Source organism: Vipera berus, assembly GCF_964194415.1.
Source record: "Vipera berus genome assembly, chromosome: W".
NCBI lineage: Eukaryota > Metazoa > Chordata > Lepidosauria > Squamata > Viperidae > Vipera > Vipera berus.
The window spans coordinates 53,727,291-53,746,410 of NC_138210.1; the positions used below are offsets into that span (position 1 = coordinate 53,727,291).

General features: G+C 43.2%; 1 protein-coding gene and 1 long non-coding RNA gene across 2 annotated transcripts in view; both read right to left on the reverse strand.

Annotated features, from left to right (window-relative positions):
• The window catches only part of LOC308676089 (lysophospholipid acyltransferase 7-like), a 33,908-nt gene extending 26,148 nt beyond the window's left edge, over window positions 1-7,760 (reverse strand). The window contains exon 1 of the mRNA XM_081341813.1: window positions 7,184-7,760. Within this exon, the coding sequence (XP_081197939.1) occupies window positions 7,184-7,226 (43 nt within the window). The 5' untranslated portion in view covers window positions 7,227-7,760. The remainder of the gene's footprint in view (window positions 1-7,183) is intronic.
• On the reverse strand, window positions 254-3,569 carry LOC308676090. Its single transcript, XR_014028270.1, has 2 exons — window positions 3,044-3,569; window positions 254-1,575 (listed from the first exon to the last, which is right to left on the reverse strand). It is a non-coding gene; the product is annotated as an uncharacterized lncRNA (long non-coding RNA).
• Window positions 7,761-19,120: the final 11,360 nt, after the last annotated feature.

Below are 19,120 nucleotides of genomic sequence, written 5' to 3' on the forward strand. Positions count from 1 at the left end.
TGACCAGATTGTTTGCCTATCCAAAAAGGAGGTAATGCACAGCCAGGGAAAAGGAACCCATTTTAAAATGCCTCCCACTTCACAGACCAATTTATGTAGATTAGAAAGACTCTCAAGTGATACTCAAACTATCCTAAGTGATTTTTTTCATGAACAGCTGGAGAACTACAGGACAGCTTGAAGGGGAAAGAAATTCAGATGTAGGGACAGGAATTCAGACGAAGGAAAAAGAATTCCGACCTGAGTCGATAGAGAGCTTTGAACCAGCCAGGCAGCCTCATCTCCAGAAAAAGAACTCCCCCGAGCACTGCCCGCTGAACTTTTATTCACCTCCAATCTTACAAAAAGTTACATCAGTCTCATACCAAATAGGATACATAGAAATAATTGGATTATTCAGGTGCCTATGAGATCACACAAAAACAAGATAGCATAAGATGCATGTGAAGTCTTTATCATAGCATTTCCCAAACCTCCCACATGCCAGGCCCCCCTCCCAGCCAGGAGAGTGTTCTCTCACTGAAGCTACAGAGAGGCCCAACTAGGAAAGACACGGAAAGGCTGAAAGGTGAAAAGCCAAATTCTTGGGAGACCAAATTCTGGCCGTTCCCACATGTCCCCTTTTTTTGTGTAATGACAGAAGCAGAATGCTTGAGATAAGCTTGCATAACATGTAAATCTTTGGCATTGAAGGTAGAGGTGTGAGATCGTTTAACAAAAAGCAAACGGCACAATGCCAGCAAAGAGGGAATACATTGAATACAGCAACACAAACTAATCAATATAACTATAGTTAAAATACCATAAACAAATAAATGTTTAAGCGAAGCTAAATCTGGTAGCCATAGAAAAAGCATTTTCCTAAGTCTATAAGTTGAAAAGCCCCAAGAATACATAGTATTATAGGTAGTAGATATATTAAAATTGGTAAAAAGAGTATAATTTTGAATAGTAGTAGCTGGAGCACAGACAGGAACAATGCAAGAGCTAGTGACTTCATGAGCAGAGGCAGACGTTTTTATAAGCAAAAATTACTGTGACTAGAAATGTTGGCCAGTTGTAGCTACAAATTGAATTGTCCTCTATTCGCTAAAACTTCATGAATTCCTACAGATGAAAAAATAAAAAAACAACCAAAAAAAACACAGCAACAGTCCAAGTGCTGAATTGGTGTTAAGTTGAGCAATAAATGCCGACAGGAATAGTTGTAAGGTCACAAAGGGCATCTGCGCCGAGTGTTTTTAACATTCCCCATGTTACTGGTGGCTGAGTTCCTGCTGGCCGCGAAGGTCTTTTACGCCTTCGTGGTGTTTCACCCACCGGGTTCGGGTTGAATGTCAGGGCTGGATTGAATTCTGGGAGCGGACTGCTTAGCCTCTGGTGCCAGCTCATGTTTGGCTCGGAATGGTTTCACACACCTGGCAGGCACCCACACCGGTCCTGTAGGAGTCAGAATAGATGCAAAACCCCTTCCCCAAGTAATCAATTCAGCTGGTCCCTTCCAGGTTGGCTCGGGCAGCTCCTTATGTAGCACTCGTGGTCGTTCCAGGGAAAGCTCCTTCTTAAAATGTCTCTCTGCAGGAGTATAAGCTTGATTAGTGATAGTTAAATGATTCAAAGTAAATAGCAATACTGGAATCAAGGATTTAAGATCTGAGGGAGTAATTTTACAGTCGGGCGCGTTCAGGGTAGTATGGCCGTAGAGACTGGAATCTGCGTGTCAGGGGTTAAATGACCTTGCAAGGCAATAAAAAGCGGACGCAACAAAGCAGTAGTTAACCCTAAAAATGGTCTAGCCCAATTCAGATCTCCTAAAAACTTTTGCAATTGTACCAGAGTAAAATGAGATGGAATGCACAGAGTTGAAACAAAAGGAGAAAAAGAAGATTGAAGCATCCGAAGACCTAAATATAAAAAAGGAGGTTTATTTTGAACCTTCTCAGGGGCAATGACAAGTCCCGATTTAGTCAAGATTTCCTGTAAGGTTAGGAAACAGTTAACAGGTAAAGGCTTTCTAGCAAGCAAGAAATCATCCATAAAATGGTAAGCAAAGCATTTTTTGTCTTTAGCTGGATGAAATACAGCTGCAAGAGCTGTGGCCAAAAGTTTTGTCTTAGGAGATTCAGTTTCAATGTTCTGACACAAATTAATCATTGGAGCAATAGTTGTCTCAGGTTTGGAATCAATTGCTTCCAGGGCTGTTTTGCAGTTCTGATTAGTATTTTCAAATGCCAATTGTTTCATCAGAACGTCAGCAGCAGCTTCATTTTTAGCCTTCTCAGGGAGAAGCTCTTGGGTGAAACTGCTTTGCAACCCATTTTCTGTAACACTTCCTTTCAGCTCTTTGTGAACTGCAGATGGAACAGACTCATGGACTTGCTGATTTTGAGCGTTTTGGACCACAGGGCAGACAGCCATTAATGGCAATGCCTCCTGGACGTCCTCTGAATTTTCAGAGACCAATGCAGACTGTACCATTTGCTGAATAACAGTCTGTGTTTGAGGCTGTTGAAAGTCCAAATTTTGCTGACTCTCAGAGCTCCATTGCCGTGAAGAATTATGATAAGACAGTGGTGGCTGAGGGTCCGGGGGATACAGGATTGGTGCCTCAGGAATTATTAATTTTGGAGGATACAAGATTGGTGCCTCAGAAGTTATTAATTTTGGAGGGTACAAGAGAGGATTGGACCACTCAGTAATAGCTTTATAGCAGAGTTGCCAAGTGTGTAGTACTGATACTGGAGTGGTTGCAGCCTGATGCAAATCTTTCCCAATTTCTTGCCAATCATAGGGATTAAGAGATCCATCTGCAGGATACCAAGGGCATAATTTACCAATAATCTTAACCAGCTCTTCTACATCCTCTTTATAAACTTTAACTGTTTGCTTAGTCCTTGTCAACAAATTGCAAAGGTCAGATACCTGTTTTTCCTGTCCTGTTGAAAGAGAAGTCCCCATATTTACCCCGTTGACTCCTTAAACGGAATGAATTGTTGAACTGACTTCGTTGACTCCTGAAACGGAATGAATAAGTTGGTCTTACCTCGTTGACCCCTTAAAACGGGATGAATTAGTTGAACGCGTTCGTTTAGCTCCTGCCGAGCGGAGGTAAGCCAGAAGTTACAGTTTGCCTCACAGCCGCACATGTATCACACCCTCACAGGCATAACGTCGGGCACAGGCATCACGTCGGGGTCACCAGATGAAGGGGAAAGAAATTCAGATGTAGGGACAGGAATTCAGACGAAGGAAAAAGAATTCCGACCTGAGTCGATAGAGAGCTTTGAACCAGCCAGGCAGCCTCATCTCCAGAAAAAGAACTCCCCCGAGCACTGCCCGCTGAACTTTTATTCACCTCCAATCTTACAAAAAGTTACATCAGTCTCATACCAAATAGGATACATAGAAATAATTGGATTATTCAGGTGCCTATGAGATCACACAAAAACAAGATAGCATAAGATGCATGTGAAGTCTTTATCATAGCATTTCCCAAACCTCCCACATGCCAGGCCCCCCTCCCAGCCAGAAGAGTGTGCTCTCACTGAAGCTACAGAGAGGCCCAACTAGGAAAGACACGGAAAGGCTGAAAGGTGAAAAGCCAAATTCTTGGGAGACCAAATTCTGGCCGTTCCCACACAACTTATGACCACAACTGAGTTCAAAACTTCGGTTGCTAAGCAAGACAGTTCTTAAGTGAGCTTTGCTGCATTTAACGACTTTTCTTGCCACTGTTGTTAAGTGAATCACTGCAGTTATTAAGTTAGTAACACAATTGTTAAGTAAATCTGGCTTTCCCACTGACTTTCCTTTTCAGAAGGTTGCAAAAGGAGATTATATGACCCCAGGACACTATAACTGTCATGAACATGAATCAGTTGCCTAGCGTCTGAATTTTGATCACATGACCATGGGGAATGCTGAAATGGCTATGCGAAAAATAGTCATAAGTCAGTTTTTTCACTGCCGTGGTAACTTCAAAAAGTCATTAAATGAACTGTTGTAAGTTGAGGACTACCTGTACAGAGTGATCTGACCAAGGGAAATAATCTCAGACTAACCCAGATTGAACAGAGACAATATCTGATCTGGAAGAAAACAAATATTTCACGTACTTTCATAAACACCTGGCATCTAAATGCTTCTACTGTATCCCCACAGCTATTTTTATTTCCAAATGTTCCTGCGGAGTCACTTTCACTTTCTAATTTCTGTAAGCCAGGCTAAAGAACCCGAAGCCCAAAATCAGCACATAACCCTCATATATAGACACATTGTGGTATTTTAAGAGGTGATAAGTTGCTAAAATTGTTTACATTTTTTGGAAAGAAGATGAGAAGTCAGTTACATCTTTATTTCTTTCACTTTCTTTACTATAGTCTTCCTTTTCAATTCCTCTGTTTTCTGTACCTTCTACTCTTTTTTTATTCTTCTTTTAGTTTGCATTAGTTTTTACTGTTGCAATTATAATCTTCAGTAAAATTACTATAAAAACAGTGTAGTTGGGGCTTCTCAAACTTTGTGAGCTCTGATCCCTTAGAACAGTGGTGTCAAACTGCTGGCCCGCGGGTCGGTTTCATCATACCGAAGCTAAGCCCACCCCATTGCCGGCAATGCAAAAAGAGTTGCGATACATCACGACACGTCACGTGAGGTGCCGAGTTTGACACCCGTGCCTTAGAATAATACAGGTAGTTCTCAACTTACAACCACAATTGGGATTGGAATTTCTGCAAGGCAGGTGTTAAGTGAGTCACATCCAAATTTATGACCCTTATGCCACGGTTGTTAAATGAATCACAACAGTAGTAGTGAATCATGCAGTTCTTAAGCGAACCCAGCTTACCCCATAGGCTTTGATTGTCGGAAGCCAGCTGGGAAGATCACAGATGGCAATCACATGATGCTGGAATGCTGCAACTTGTCACAAATACATGCCAGTTGCCAAGCACTAGAATTTTGATCACATGACTGTGGGAATGCTACTGTAAGATCAAGGATGGTTGTAAGTCGTTCTTTTCAGAGGCATTGTAACTTTGAACAGTCGCTAAATGGTTATAATTTGAGGACTATCTGTAAGTGAATTTGCATGACAAACCTCATTACCCCCATGAATAAAATGAAAGCAATACAGATAGTCCTCAAATTACAACAATTCATTCAGTGACCGTTCAAAGTTATAACAGCACTGAAAAAGTGACTTATCATTTTTCACACTTATGACCATTGCAGCATCCCCAGGGTCACGTGATCAAAATTCAGACACTTGGCAACTGGTTCACATTTATGACAATTGCAGTGTCCCGAGGTCATGTGATCCCCTTTTGCAAACTTCTGACAAGGAAAGTCAATGGGGAAGCCAGATTCACTTAATAACCATGTTAGTAACTTAACAATTGCAATGATTCATTTAACAATTGGGCAAAACTGGTAAAATGGGGCAAAACTCACTTAACCAACCTTTCATTGTTAAACAACTAGGATTGCCAGCTTGAGCTGAAGCCAGTTCTGGATATTTGCCCCAGCTCTGTCAGGCCTCAAATAACTCAAAACACCAAAATAGAAAGCAGGAATGGATCAGGAAGCATGGGCAAAAGTGAAACTGATAATGCCCAATGGAAAGGCACACAAACAACAAGAATGTAAGTACTAATAAAATAGTATGAAAATGAAAGTAACTAATGTTATTTGGGGGAGATGATGGTGACAAAACAAAGTGCAGATTAATCTACTCATTTTTTCAAGGTTGCCTAAATACTCTTCAGGCAAACTTCGGCTGGAGACATCTTCCTTCACCCAACACCCCTTTTCAGCCTCAGCCCCCAGCCCCATGCAGAGCCCAGTTAAAGGCAGTAAGGGTGGAAGCCCTAAAATGTTTTTTATTCCAGCTCTTAAGCCGTTGCTGCCTTGTTAGCATTCTGTGAGAGATAGGGAGGGTAACAGTAGGAATGTTAGATATGAACAACCAAAAGACAGAAGGAAAGTGGGTTAGCAGTTTTATCACAGACAGGGGAACTAAGGGGGGCCTTCGCCCAGGTCCACCTGGTGCGCCAGTTGCGGCCCTATCTAGACCGGGATGCCTTATGTATGGTCACTCACGCGCTCGTGACCTCTTGTCTGGACTACTGCAACGCTCTCTACATGGGGCTACCCTTGAAGACCACTCGGAGGCTCCAGCTGGTACAGAATGCAGCCGCGAGAGTTGTGTTGGGAGTTTCCCGACACTCCCATGTTACACCTCTGCTCCACGAGCTGCATTGGCTTCCAGTTGTCTTCCGGGTGAGATTCAAGGTGTTAGTAATGACCTACAAAGCCCTACATGGCATGGGTCCGGAATACCTTGGGGAGCACCTGCGGCCGGCGTCAACTTCCCTCCGCCCAGTACGCTCCCACAGAGAGGGCCTCCTCGGGGTGCCACCGGTCAAAGAATGCTGACTGGTGGCCCCCAGGGGGAGGGCGTTCTCTGTGGGCGCGCCGGATTTATGGAACCATCTTCCGGACGAGCTCCGGATGGCGCCTGACCTCCGCTCCTTCCGGCGCGATTTCAAAACCTACCTTTTTGAACAAGCTGGCCTGGCCTGATGGGATGGGGTTGGGTTTTATAAATCGGTTTTAACTTTTTAATGTGTACTAATTTATTCATGGGCACTGTTGTTTAATCGCTTTTCATTTTTGTATCTTGTTTTTTAATATGTATTGCCCTGTTCACCGCCCTGAGTCCTTCGGGAGAATTAAATTAATAATAATAATAATTAAAATAATAATAATAATAATAATAATAATAATAATAATAATAATAATAATAATAATAATAATAATAATAATAATAATAAAAAATTCAGGTAGCAAAAAGCTCAAGAAGAAACAATTCAATATACCATATTCCAAAAGATTCTGCCCTAATAAACTCAGTAATAAAGGAGATCGGGAAGCTCCAAGCTCTACTTTCTAAGCTTCTGTATCCAGTCTCAAAGCAGCATTAGACTCAACATTCATAATCCAAATGACTCCAGCTGTTGCTTGCCCCGTTGCGACAGTAACGTTACAGCCGCTACAATTACCGTAGCATCTTCTTCCTGCACGGCAACCGGTTGGAATGAGTAGCAATCAGGGTCACCCCCAAAAGCCAGCTAAGCCCAGCACCTCGGTTTTAACACACAAACCCTTCCCCCAGGTTGCTCACCTTCTGTCAAATGGCGCCACAAGCGTGACCAGGCGATGCCCATTTTTTGCAGTGTGGATTATGAGTGGACGGGCGGCTCGCGAACGTGAACACAGCCACCCCCTGCCAAACTTTGCTCAGAAGGCGACTTTTATTTAGCACCGGCCGTGGGGGAGAGAAGGGAGGGACTGCAGCCGCGGGGCGTGTCATCCAACTTCTCCGAACACAGTCCGGAAAAGCAATGAGAGCAGGCTAAACATCATCTCGCAAGCTTAGTGACACGCGTGGGCACGTATAAAAACAGAGATCCGTGTAAGTGTCCTCAGGAAGGCCGTTGAATGTCTTTTTTAAAAAAAAAATCTTAAGGGCACAAATTACTTTTGTCATCTTAGGAGGCTGCTGCTGCTGTAATACTAACGTCTGGAACTTTTAGGAATTATCCCGGTGTTACGGCTCTTCCGCACCAGTGAACTCCCAAGCCAAGCCCGACGAAGCGAGACAAGCGCGTACGGAGCTGTCCGTCGAAGGCCACCGTACCGGCGGCTTGTGGTTTTTTGTTTTTTTTACGCTGCCAATAGGATTCTGGGCAATGTAGTAATTTGGTGCATAAACCAGATAATCCCATCAGTAAGAAATAATTAACGACTTGCTACAGTACCAGGCAGAATCTGATACCTGTGCTGTCTGCTTCTTTGGGGGGAGTGGCTTCTACTTTTTAATCTAATCTGACCCCAAAAACATGTTTAGTTTTTAAAATGTATTTGTTAATCTGTGCCAAAGTGCCTGTATGTATTGACTATCTATGTCTGTCTAAATATGGACTTTCTATCTGTGTTAGGAAGTCCACATTTTGCATAGAGAGGACCATAGATTTGAAAGAGGGATAAAAGAATCCATCTGTGTTAGAATTGAACACCGCTCCCTCAACAGGGCACCGATAAACCCCAAGTGGCCTCAAAGGCTCTCAGAGAGAGTGCTAAGGACGAGATGACTGCAAATCCTTACACACACACACACACGCTCACTCACTTTCAAAACCTATCTTTACATTCCCTCACCATCCAGTCTCAACTGTCAGTACCTATCCTTCCATCTCCCCACCATCAGAATTGATAAAAGTGTTAAGTTCGGACAGACGAATGACTCAGTGAGGTTTCACAGTAAGAACGTTTATTAATACACATATGTCAACTGTCAACTGTCAGTTAAACTTCGGCTTATATACTCCGGAACGCTTGAACTGTAGCCAATCCCCGGCCCGGAATTTCCCGCCGTTTAAACATCAACCAATAATTGCACCCGTGTTTCCCGCTTCACAGAAACCACTCATTTATTAACTACTGACACAACACCCCTTTCCCCCCAGATGATGTTATTTATTAACGTAATCTTTCAAATATTTTGGTGGCTTGTGAACCCTTGAAGGATATCTATTGACCTTGCAACTTACAGTTGTGTTTGCAGACTGGCTGCTTGTTATGGGCCTAGATGTTTGGGACACTGGCTCTGGTAATGCTCTATCTGATAATTGTTGTTGTTGTTGTTGTTGTTGCGCAGGCACAGCTGGTCTTTCCATTGGAAACAACTCCCAATCGAATTGACCTTGTTGTGGAATTGTTTCTGCTAACCTGGGTTGAGTTCCCACTCCCCCCTCAACAACTGTAGTATCAGACTGGTTGTGCCTAAACGTAGAGTCGCACAATTGTTCATTTTGACCCGCCTTGTCTAACACATTTTCGGTTGCTCTCTTCCTTAATTGGTCAATATGTCTTCTGAATACTCTATTCCCTTCCCCCTCAATGGTGTAAGATAACGGCCCCGTTATGTCAGTGACTACCCCTGGAACCCATTTGTCCCCAAGTCCGTAGTTCCTGGCCCAAACTAAGTCTCCAATGTTGAGAGACCGGTTTGGTATGTCAGGTTCAGCAGTTGTGTGCAATCTGTCAGGGTGTAACCTGTCCAATTTAGTGGTTAGTCTTCTGCCCCACCTCATCTCAGCTGGGCTTTTACCGGTAGCCATGCAGGGGGTCGTGTGCTGAGCCAGCAAGAACTTGGCAAGTCTCTGGTGCCAATCGCCACGTATGATCCTCTTCAGAGCGTCTTTTGTGGTTCTGACGTTGCGTTCAGCCAAGCCATTGGTGGAGGGGTGAAAGGGTGCCGACATCGCGTGCCTAATCCAATTGGCCTTGAGGAAATCCTGAAATTCAGCAGAGGTGAATTGGGGCCCATTATCAGATACAATCACATCAGGTAACCCATGGGTGGCAAAGAGGCCCCTCAAAACCTGAATTGTTTTAGCAGATGACATAGTGGTAACAGGCACAACCTCCAACCACCGGGAGAAACTGTCTACCACAACTAAGAATGTTATGCCTTGAAATGGCCCCGCAAAATCAATATGTATACGAGACCAAGGGTTCCTGGCCATCTCCCACTTATGGGTATGTGCATGTGCCTGTTCAGGCCTAGAGCGCTGACACTGATAACACACAGATACGCACTCTTCAATTGCCTTGTCTAACCCCGGCCACCACAAATGACTTCTCGCTAAAGCCTTCATGCGGACAATCCCTGGGTGACCCTCATGTAATTCAGCAATTACAGTATTCCTGTGATGTTCAGGAATGACAACTCGGTTACCCCACAAGATGCACCCCAAATGAGATGATAATTCATCTTTTCTCCTAAAATATGGAGTGAAATTAGGGTCAGGATTCTTATTTGGCCATCCACCTTGTACCCATGTTGTAATTCTCTTGAGGATTAGGTCTTTTTTAGTGGCATCAGCAATGTCTCTAGCTGTTAAAGGGCATTCAGGTATTTCTTGTAAAGACAGAATTTGTCCTACTGGCGCAGGGTCATCCTCAGTGTCATTTAAGGGTAGCCTGCTAAGGGCATCTGCATGGCCCATTTCCTTGCCAGGTCTATGTTTCAAGGAGAAAGAATATGCTGACAGGAAAATTGACCACCTAAGCATCCTGGGAGACATTATCTGGGGTGTCTGTTTATCTGTGGTAAACAGTCCCAGTAATGGTTTGTGGTCAGTGAATATGGTAAAGTTCCTACCATAAAGGTAATCATGGAACTTTTTAACCCCTGCCACTATAGCTAATGCTTCTCTGTCTATTTGTGCATAATTCCGTTCAGCTTTGGTGAGCGTCCTGGAATAATATGCAATTGGCTTTTGATGGCCCTGATTATCCATGTGGCTTATGACAGCGCCAACACCATAAGGTGAAGCATCGCACGCTAAATAGATTGGTTTGTTTTCTATAAAATGTGTAACCGTGGATTGGCTAGATAAAAGATCCTTTAAGGTTTGAAAGCTAATTCTATGTTTTTCTTGCCACTGCCAAGGGTTTTTTTTGTCTAACAATCTATGTAATGGTTCAGCAATAGCAGCTTTGTGTGGCAAGAATGTGTGATAAAAGTTAACTAACCCTAAAAAGGCTTGTAATTCAGCCTTGTTTTTAGGTTCAGGTGCTAATTTAATTGCTCTGTTTTTTTTCTGCAGTAGGGTGTATCCCTTTTTCATCAATTCTAAACCCTAAGAATTCAGTGGATTTAACTCCAATAAAACATTTTTCCTTTTTTAATTTTAGTCCTGCCTCTCTAAATTTCCCCAGTACCTGTTCCAGACGCTCAGCTAATATTTCTTCAGTTTTACCAGCAATCAGGACATCATCAAAGTAAGGGCATACACCAGGTATGCCCTTTAATGTCCTCTCCATCACCTCCTGGAAGATGCCTGGAGCTGCTGCAATGCCAAATTGCAATCTGTGGACTCGGAACGCCCCCTTGTGGGTAACAATTGTTTGAGCTTCAGCAGCTTCCCTGGAAACAGTGAGTTGCAAATACGCCTGCGCCAAGTCAAGCTTGGCAAAGATGGCGCCGTCCTGGATTGTCGCGAGGACCTGCTTCACCGTCGGGACCGGGTAAGCATACTTTTTCATTCCTAAGTTCAGGGTGGCTTTATAATCGGCACAAATCCTCACATCCCCATTAGGTTTTAGGGGTGTGACGATTGGTGTCTCCCACAAGCCTCCCTCGACCGGTTCTAGTACGCCTTGGCCTACAAGCTTATCGAGCTCGGCCTCGATTTTTTGTTTAAGGGCAAAAGGCACCCGTCGGGCCTTAAGCCTAATGGGTTTTACTGCAGGGTCTAGATTAAAATTAATAGGGGGCCCTTTATATTTACCTAAAGACCCATCAAATACGTCTGTGAACTCATCGCAGACAGACTTGAGGGTCTTAGTATTAATAGTATTTATTCCCCCGACCCAAATTCCTAGGGCTGGGAACCAGTTAAGGCCAATTAAACTAGTCCTCTGGCCTTCGGTGACTAATAAGTCTAAGAAGCCATTAAATCCTTTATATTTAACCTTAATGGTAACTTTCCCCTTAATATGTATTGGGGTTTTTTGGAAATCCGCTAATTGTATCTTAGTCGGATTAAGTGGAATTCTACGGCCACTACTAAGCTCAATATGTTTAAAAGTTTCACTAGAAATTATTGATACTGAGGCCCCAGAATCAACTTCCATTTTGCAGGGAATTCCTTGCAAATGGACTACAATTTTTAGTTTAGGCCTCAGAATATGATTAATTTTTGGGTTCCCTATGTGGTTGACTCTAGCCACCTTCCCGCGGTTGGGGTTACGTGCCAAAGGTCTAGGGGTCTCAATGCCACGACAGTAGGGGGTTACCTTACCTTCGGCCCAAACGTCAATTTCATGGAGGCGATTGTCGCAAGGTCGGCTACGGCAAATGGCCTGGATGTGGCCCGTTTTTCCGCACATCCTGCATTTTGCGGAACGGAATCTGCAAGTTGCTCTGGGATGGTTGCCACCGCAGCTTCCACATCTGGTGTCTGTGTCGCGCGGTCTGGTCGGGTTGTCCCTCGGTTGTCTTTGCGGTGCTGTTGCCTGGTATCTGCGTCCCGGTTCTGGTGCTTCGTTGCGAGAAGGTCTTGCCGACATTTTTCCGAATCTTCTGGCGACTTCGGCTATGTCGGCTTCCCATTGTTGATCCACCTCCCCACTGTCCACATGGCTTTCCAGATTTATTTCGGCTGAAGCGCCCATGCTATTGCGGGGGGGGTCTCGACTTCCACTTCCAGTAGATTCGTACGTTAGTAATTCGTCGAGGACTTCTTGTAGATCACCGGTGGGCTTAGCAATAATTCGATTTGTTCATCACGCAAGCCCAGCACTACTCTGTCTCGAATTCTGATTTCGAGGTTATCATATTTGCAGCGCAAAGCTGCCTCTCTGACCGCTGCGACGAACTTCGTGATGGACTCGCCGGGTCTCTGATTGCGCTTTTCAAATATACGCCTCCAAAACAGTTCAGATCTCTTTGGCGTAAAATGCACTTTTAATTTGGCCAGTAAGTCAGCGTAGGAGACACTTGATACCGGCATTGGTTGGCACAGGCCGACGGCAACCCGGTAAACGGGTGTGCCGCTGATAGTCAATAGAGCTGCAGCCTTCTTCCGGTCATCGGTTATGCCATTAACAAGCAAAAACCCTTCGACCTGGCCAACGTATTCTTCCCAATCCTCTGGGTAGTTTGGATCGAACTCTTTCAAAGAGCCGACTTGCGCCATTCGGAGGTTTGTTGAATTCCGCTGCGGCCGCCGACGGTTGACTGTGTTTTAAATTTTACCGCCTTACGCACAGCTGATTATCGCCGCTCCTTCACTAGTCCGCCGTCTATCCCACCTTCGTCGCCACTTGTTAAGTTCGGACAGACGAATGACTCAGTGAGGTTTCACAGTAAGAACGTTTATTAATACACATATGTCAACTGTCAACTGTCAGTTAAACTTCGGCTTATATACTCCGGAACGCTTGAACTGTAGCCAATCCCCGGCCCGGAATTTCCCGCCGTTTAAACATCAACCAATAATTGCACCCGTGTTTCCCGCTTCACAGAAACCACTCATTTATTAACTACTGACACAACAAAAAGCTTCTTGGATGAGAAGCGAAATGTTTTCTTCTTCTTCCTCAAGAAAAAAACAGTGCCTTTTTTTTAAAAAAAAAAAAGCATCTTTGAGACATACTGACATTGAATACACATGCAGTATTCCAAATAAAATGTTTACACTGATTAAAAACAACAGCGTTATGTTGTGTATCCCTGACTTTCTTGTAAGCACAGTTTTAGTACTCTGTCCTCCCTTCTTCAAATTTGCTGATTTATTCTACAGCATTTTAAAAATATTTTTTTGTATTTAAGCCATTGTGCAAATGCACATTCATATTGAAACAGTATGTCTGTGTAAAGAGGAAACAAATAGATTAAAATCCCTGGGGTGAATTATTCAGGCTTCAACTCACTGTAGTTAAATAATGCCTGTCATGTACAGGTAATCCTTCTTTATTGACCACAGTTGGGACTGGCAACAATCATTAAGCAAAGTGGTCACTAAATGAATCTACTACTGTGCGTAAGATCTTACTTTAGTTTCTTTTCCTTTACAGACCTTTAAAGGCCTTTACAGTCACAAAGTTATTTTGTCATCACTAATGTCATCATTGATGTAACTGTGAATGGTCTTTGAAACAAGAACTTCCTGAATTGCTACGGTGAAAATGAATATATTACCAAAAATATTATTTTTATTTCAAACAATACCTATAAAATTGAAGAAAAAAATTCTTTGAAGATTTAAACTCTCTAATTCAAAAATTTATCTGGCAAGGAGAGAAAGCTGGAATTAAATTGAAAATGTTACAAGAAGCCAAGGGAAATGGAGGCTTTGGTTTGCCAGATTGGGTTTTATATTATCAAGCATCAGTGTTAACATGGATAAAAGAATGGATAACTCTTAAAACGAAAAGATTGCTGTATCTGGAGGGGCATGACCTGCAACTTGGTTGGCATGCTTTTCTATGGTACGGAAAAAATAAAATACATAAATACTTCCAAAACCACTACATTAGAAATGCATTATTATTAACTTGGGAAAAAGGAGCCTTGGTGGCGCAGTGGGCTAATGCCTCCTTAAGTAACACCAGCTGCCTGCAATTAGTGCAGGTTCGCATCCCACCAGGCTCAAGGTTGACTCAGCCTTCCATCCTTCCGAGGTAGGTAAAATGAGGACCCAGAGTGTTGGGGGCAATAAGCTGACTTTGTAATAATGCCGCTTGGGGGGGGGGGGCAAAAGCCCTAATAAGCAGGCATATACATAGAATGAAGGCTATTGCTAAGCACATTGGTTTGTGCTTAAATTGTAAGCCGCCCTGAGTCTTCGGAGAAGGGCGGGATATAAATGGGATTAAAATAAAAATAAATAAAATAAATAAAAAATAAAATGTAAAATTTATTTGAAAGTTCCAGGATGGCTTTCAACAATGGAAGCATTCGTGCATCCAAATCTAGTCAGTCTCAATAAAATATGGGCATACAAAGATATTCTAAATTCTGAAGAGAACTTAAAATGCAGGCAAGAGATGGAAAGTCAGGCATCGATTTAACATGGTGGTCACATTTACAAATGCAAGTCATATATGATAAAGATATTAAACAGTATGGATTTTACCAAGAACAGACTATGTTTGATCAGACATTATTAACTTCTGATGAAAAGTTAATTTAAAAATGTACAATTTCTTATTAAATTTCAAAGTGGAAGATGAACAAGTAAAAGACGCAATGATAGTATGGGCAAAGAATTTTGGATATAATAGACTTAGAAAAGTGGCAAGGTTTGTGGGAAAGAAACTATAAATTGACAATGTCAGCTTCATGCAAAGAAAACATATAAAATGTTTTATAGATGGCATTTGCCACCAACAAGATTAGCAAAAATGTTTAAAAACATGTCAGAGAAATGTTGGAAATGTAAACACAAACCAGGTACTTATTATCATATGTGGTGGACATGTGTTAAAGCAAGGAGATATTGGATAATAATCCACACTTGGTTAGAAAAAATGTTAGAGAAACACATAAGACTATAAACCTGATTTTTTTTACTAATTATAATGCCAGAAAAACTTGATAAGCAAAGTACATATTTGATTCTACATGTGATAACAGCGGCAAGAATTATATTTGCACAATATTGGAAGAACGAAGAAATACCACTAGAAGAAGAAATAATCAAAAAAATATTAGAATGGCGGAAATGGACAGACTTACTTTAAGGTTGAAAGAAAAAGAAGAAACAGAATATTTTCAAACTTGGGACCTATTTTATCAATGGTTAGAGAAAAGATTTAGGGATTAGGAATTTAATTTATATTAGTGAATAAGATACTCAGGCAACACGTTTTTGTTGAATAATTATTATTGAACTCTGTTAAAAATAATAAAACTTTTAAAAAAAAGAAACAGAGGTGTCAAACTCATCACGTGACATGATGTGTCGTGACTTTTTTCCCCTTGCTGGAGCTGGGGTGGGCACGGCTTCCGCATGACGCATCCGGCCCACAGGCTGGCAGTTTGACACCCGAGTTAGAATGTGCAGGCTGTAAATCTAAATGGAAATATAAATAAATATATGCCAAAATATAAATAAATCAGTTGCTATATTTAACTTTCAGCAGAAGAGCAATGCTTAGATAGCATTTGGAGTTGCCAATAGAGGCATTCCATACTTTCACAGACTCAGCCTGACCAACTAACATCTATACAGTAACTTTTGACAGGAATCAGTTTTAATGCCATTTAGTTTTACTACATGGCACAAAGAGCCATGGAAAGATACATGCTCAGCATTACAAGACAAGATAGAAAGACCTACACATGGGTTAGAGAACAAACAACAGTATACAATATCATCAAGAGAGTAAAAGAATTGAAATGGAAATGGGCCGATCACATAGCAAGAAGAATTGATGGCAGGTGGACCATGAAAGAGACCTAAAACAAAACAGATCAGCAACATCAGCAAGCATGGCGGGCCCAATTGGCAAAAGAAAGCTCAGGACCGTATTTGTTGTGATTCAGTGTCAGCCTGTGCTCCCAGCAGCTGAGTCCGATGAATCTGAGGAGGAGGAGGAGGGGTTTGGAGAGCCTTTGGTGTCAGAGGGAGGCTCTGATGAACTGCAGGACTCTCAGCCTGGCCCCTCCAGTCATGTTCCTCATGAGGTTCAGCTGTGTGAGTACGAGGTGTCGGACTCAAAGAGTCACAGCTGAATCTGTTCAGAGACGCTGGAAGCAGAAGGCAATCCAGCAGAGCAGAGCAGAGAAAATCAATGAGGCAACTCAGTGAGAGGAGAAGGCAGTGAGAAGCCACACCTTGGGACTGATAATAAAAGGGGAAGGTGTGAGCGAGGCTGGTTGCTGAAGGCAACCATTTGGAGACATTCTAAGAAAATTCCTGTTCTGTTCTTGCTACTTCTGTTTAACCCCGACCTTTGCTCATTTCGCAGGGATTTGAAAACTTGGCTTTTTGAGCTGTCTGGCCCAGACTGAGGGGTTTTAATTATTTATTAATGGGGTTTTAGTTTAAATTCAGGGACTTAATTTAATTTTAGTTTTAATCAATTTTAACTTTGTATGTATGTATTTTTAATTTTTCCCTGTAAACCGCCCTGAGTCCTACGGGAATAGGGCGGTATACAAGTTTAAATAATAAAATAAATAAAATAAATAAAAACTCTTGTTTGTTGACTCTTGTTTGATAATTTTGATTCATTTATTGAAGGAAATATTCTGTTGCTTTTTTGTTTGAACTGTAAAGAAATTTGGGTTGGGTTTTTCCAGTCTATTGACTGTAAAAAGGAAAAAGGGGTTGTCCCTGACACACAAACAGGGCTGGTCGTGGGCTGGAACAGAACAGTGTTGGCTGGAAACACGAGGAAGAGGTCTTCATCCTGCAGTGGATAGACAATGGCTAAAATGATGATGATGAATTTTACTACAGAGATGAGAACTCTTCATGAGCAGAACGCTCTTTTCTCAAAAGCTCAAGGCCACCCAAGTATTTTATAGTCCAGGAAAGGACAAAGCGCTCCCTTGCTCCCAATTCCTTGAATCAAAACAAACAGCAAACAATTAAGCCCTAGAGAAATATGAAGACTAATTCTTTTGACAAGAGGATACCTAGATAGCTCCGAGGGAGGGGCCAATGTGCTGGATGGTGGTGCTCGGCCTGTATTCGTGCTCCAGGCAACACAAATGCTTTGTCTCCTCTATATTTTGTCAGGGAACATGTGGCCATACAAAAGCCAGTGCAGGTGCTCTTGGTGTCATGTGGTTGTGAGCAGTCATGAAGAATTATCATCAGAATCAGTATTATCCAGTGCAGAATAGAAAACACTCTGGCTTGGCCTCATTTCACAAATATGGATGGGGAGGGTAGCAAGAGCTGAAGAAGAAAGCAGCAACTTTGAGGCCCAGTTCAGACACCTTTGATACCCTGCCCCATATGTGTGCATGACATCTGGTCAGACAATCCTGGGAATGGTGTTACCGTCATATAGGCATTTTTTAAGATCCTGAAATATCCTGGTCTCAGCCATGTTTGTGTCTTGACCTCACCCATGGTGCTTCACCATCCAGCCCACCCAGTCCCCATCACCTCCCCATCTGAGCTGTGATCCCTGTCATCTAAAGCCATTCTCAACCTTTTATTCACCATGGACCCCCTTTAAATATCTTTCGTGGCCACGACCATGGCCACAGACCAGCAAGATTTAACTCATAACATTTTTTCAAGCTTTGGCGGACCCTCTGTGACAACATTGTGTGATGGAGAACAGGCCAGCTGCCCCTTGGACCCTTTAGTCATATTCTAGGACAGTGGTGAACCTATGGCACGGGTGCCAGAGGCAGCACTCAGAGCTCTCTGTGGGCACCCGTGCCATGCCCCGGAGGTGGCAACTGTCCCTCTTCAACCAGCCGCCTGCTTATTCACTGAGGTCCCACGTGGCTGAATGCATCCCGGCATGGCTGGTTTCCCTCCCCCCATCCTGTCCCTCCTGGCCTTGCATGCTCTCCTTTTCCCAGGCATGACCCACTGCATCACCTGTTCAGCTGTTGGCTGACCATCCATCTTGGAGGCGGCTTCTTTGAACTGCTGGCGACAGGCTGCGGAGCCCCAGAGTGCGCCTGTTGAGGGGCCGGCAGGCTGTGGCTACTGATGGACACCGTTGGCCCCCATGCGGTCGCTGGCCTGTGTGCGGGGGCCGATGGTGTCAGGCAGCAGCTGCTCCAGCCCTTGTCTTGCCCCATGGCAATGGCACCCCCACCCTGCCTCGCCTCACCCCACAGGATGAGTCTACCACCCCACCTGCCAGAGACCTCCTGGAGCTCCCCCAACCCTGCCCACCCACCACAGGTGTCCCTCCCCACGAGCAACATTGAGGTGACCACACCCACCCTGGCCACACCCATCCAATCTTCCATGACCACCACACCCACACCCACCCAGTGGGCCACGCCCACCTGGCACCCAGCGATAAGTGGGTTTTGGGTTGCAGTTTGGGCACTTGGTTTCTAAAAAGTTCGCCACCACTGTTCTAGGACATTCAGTAAATGGAATGATTTCCCAAAGATGTTTCCTCAGGGTATTAAAAAGTTGTTCTGCAACCATGCATACAGAAAAGCATTTCACATTTAATCAAAATCATAGAACTATCAGTTCCTAGTATTGTCTGCAGAGAGCATAATAATTAAGATCAGAGAAGGCAGCATTGGCGGTGGAGGAATCTTGCTGAAAAAAAAGAAAATGCTGGAGATTTTGTCATGAGCCACTCCCAAATGAAAGCAGCAAAAAAATGGTGCCCAGGTACCTGCTTCAGCTCCTCAAATCTTCTTCCATGGCTGCAGATTATCCAGCTGTATCATTCCCTTGATTTCATACACTCCAACTGTGAGCAGTAGGAACAAGGAGATAGGTAGGACAATTCTTTTAGGAACAATACATTAGCTATTCTGGATCAAAGCCGTTGTACTGTAATTAATCCCTTGTTAAGACTTCTATGGTCTATATAAGCAGAT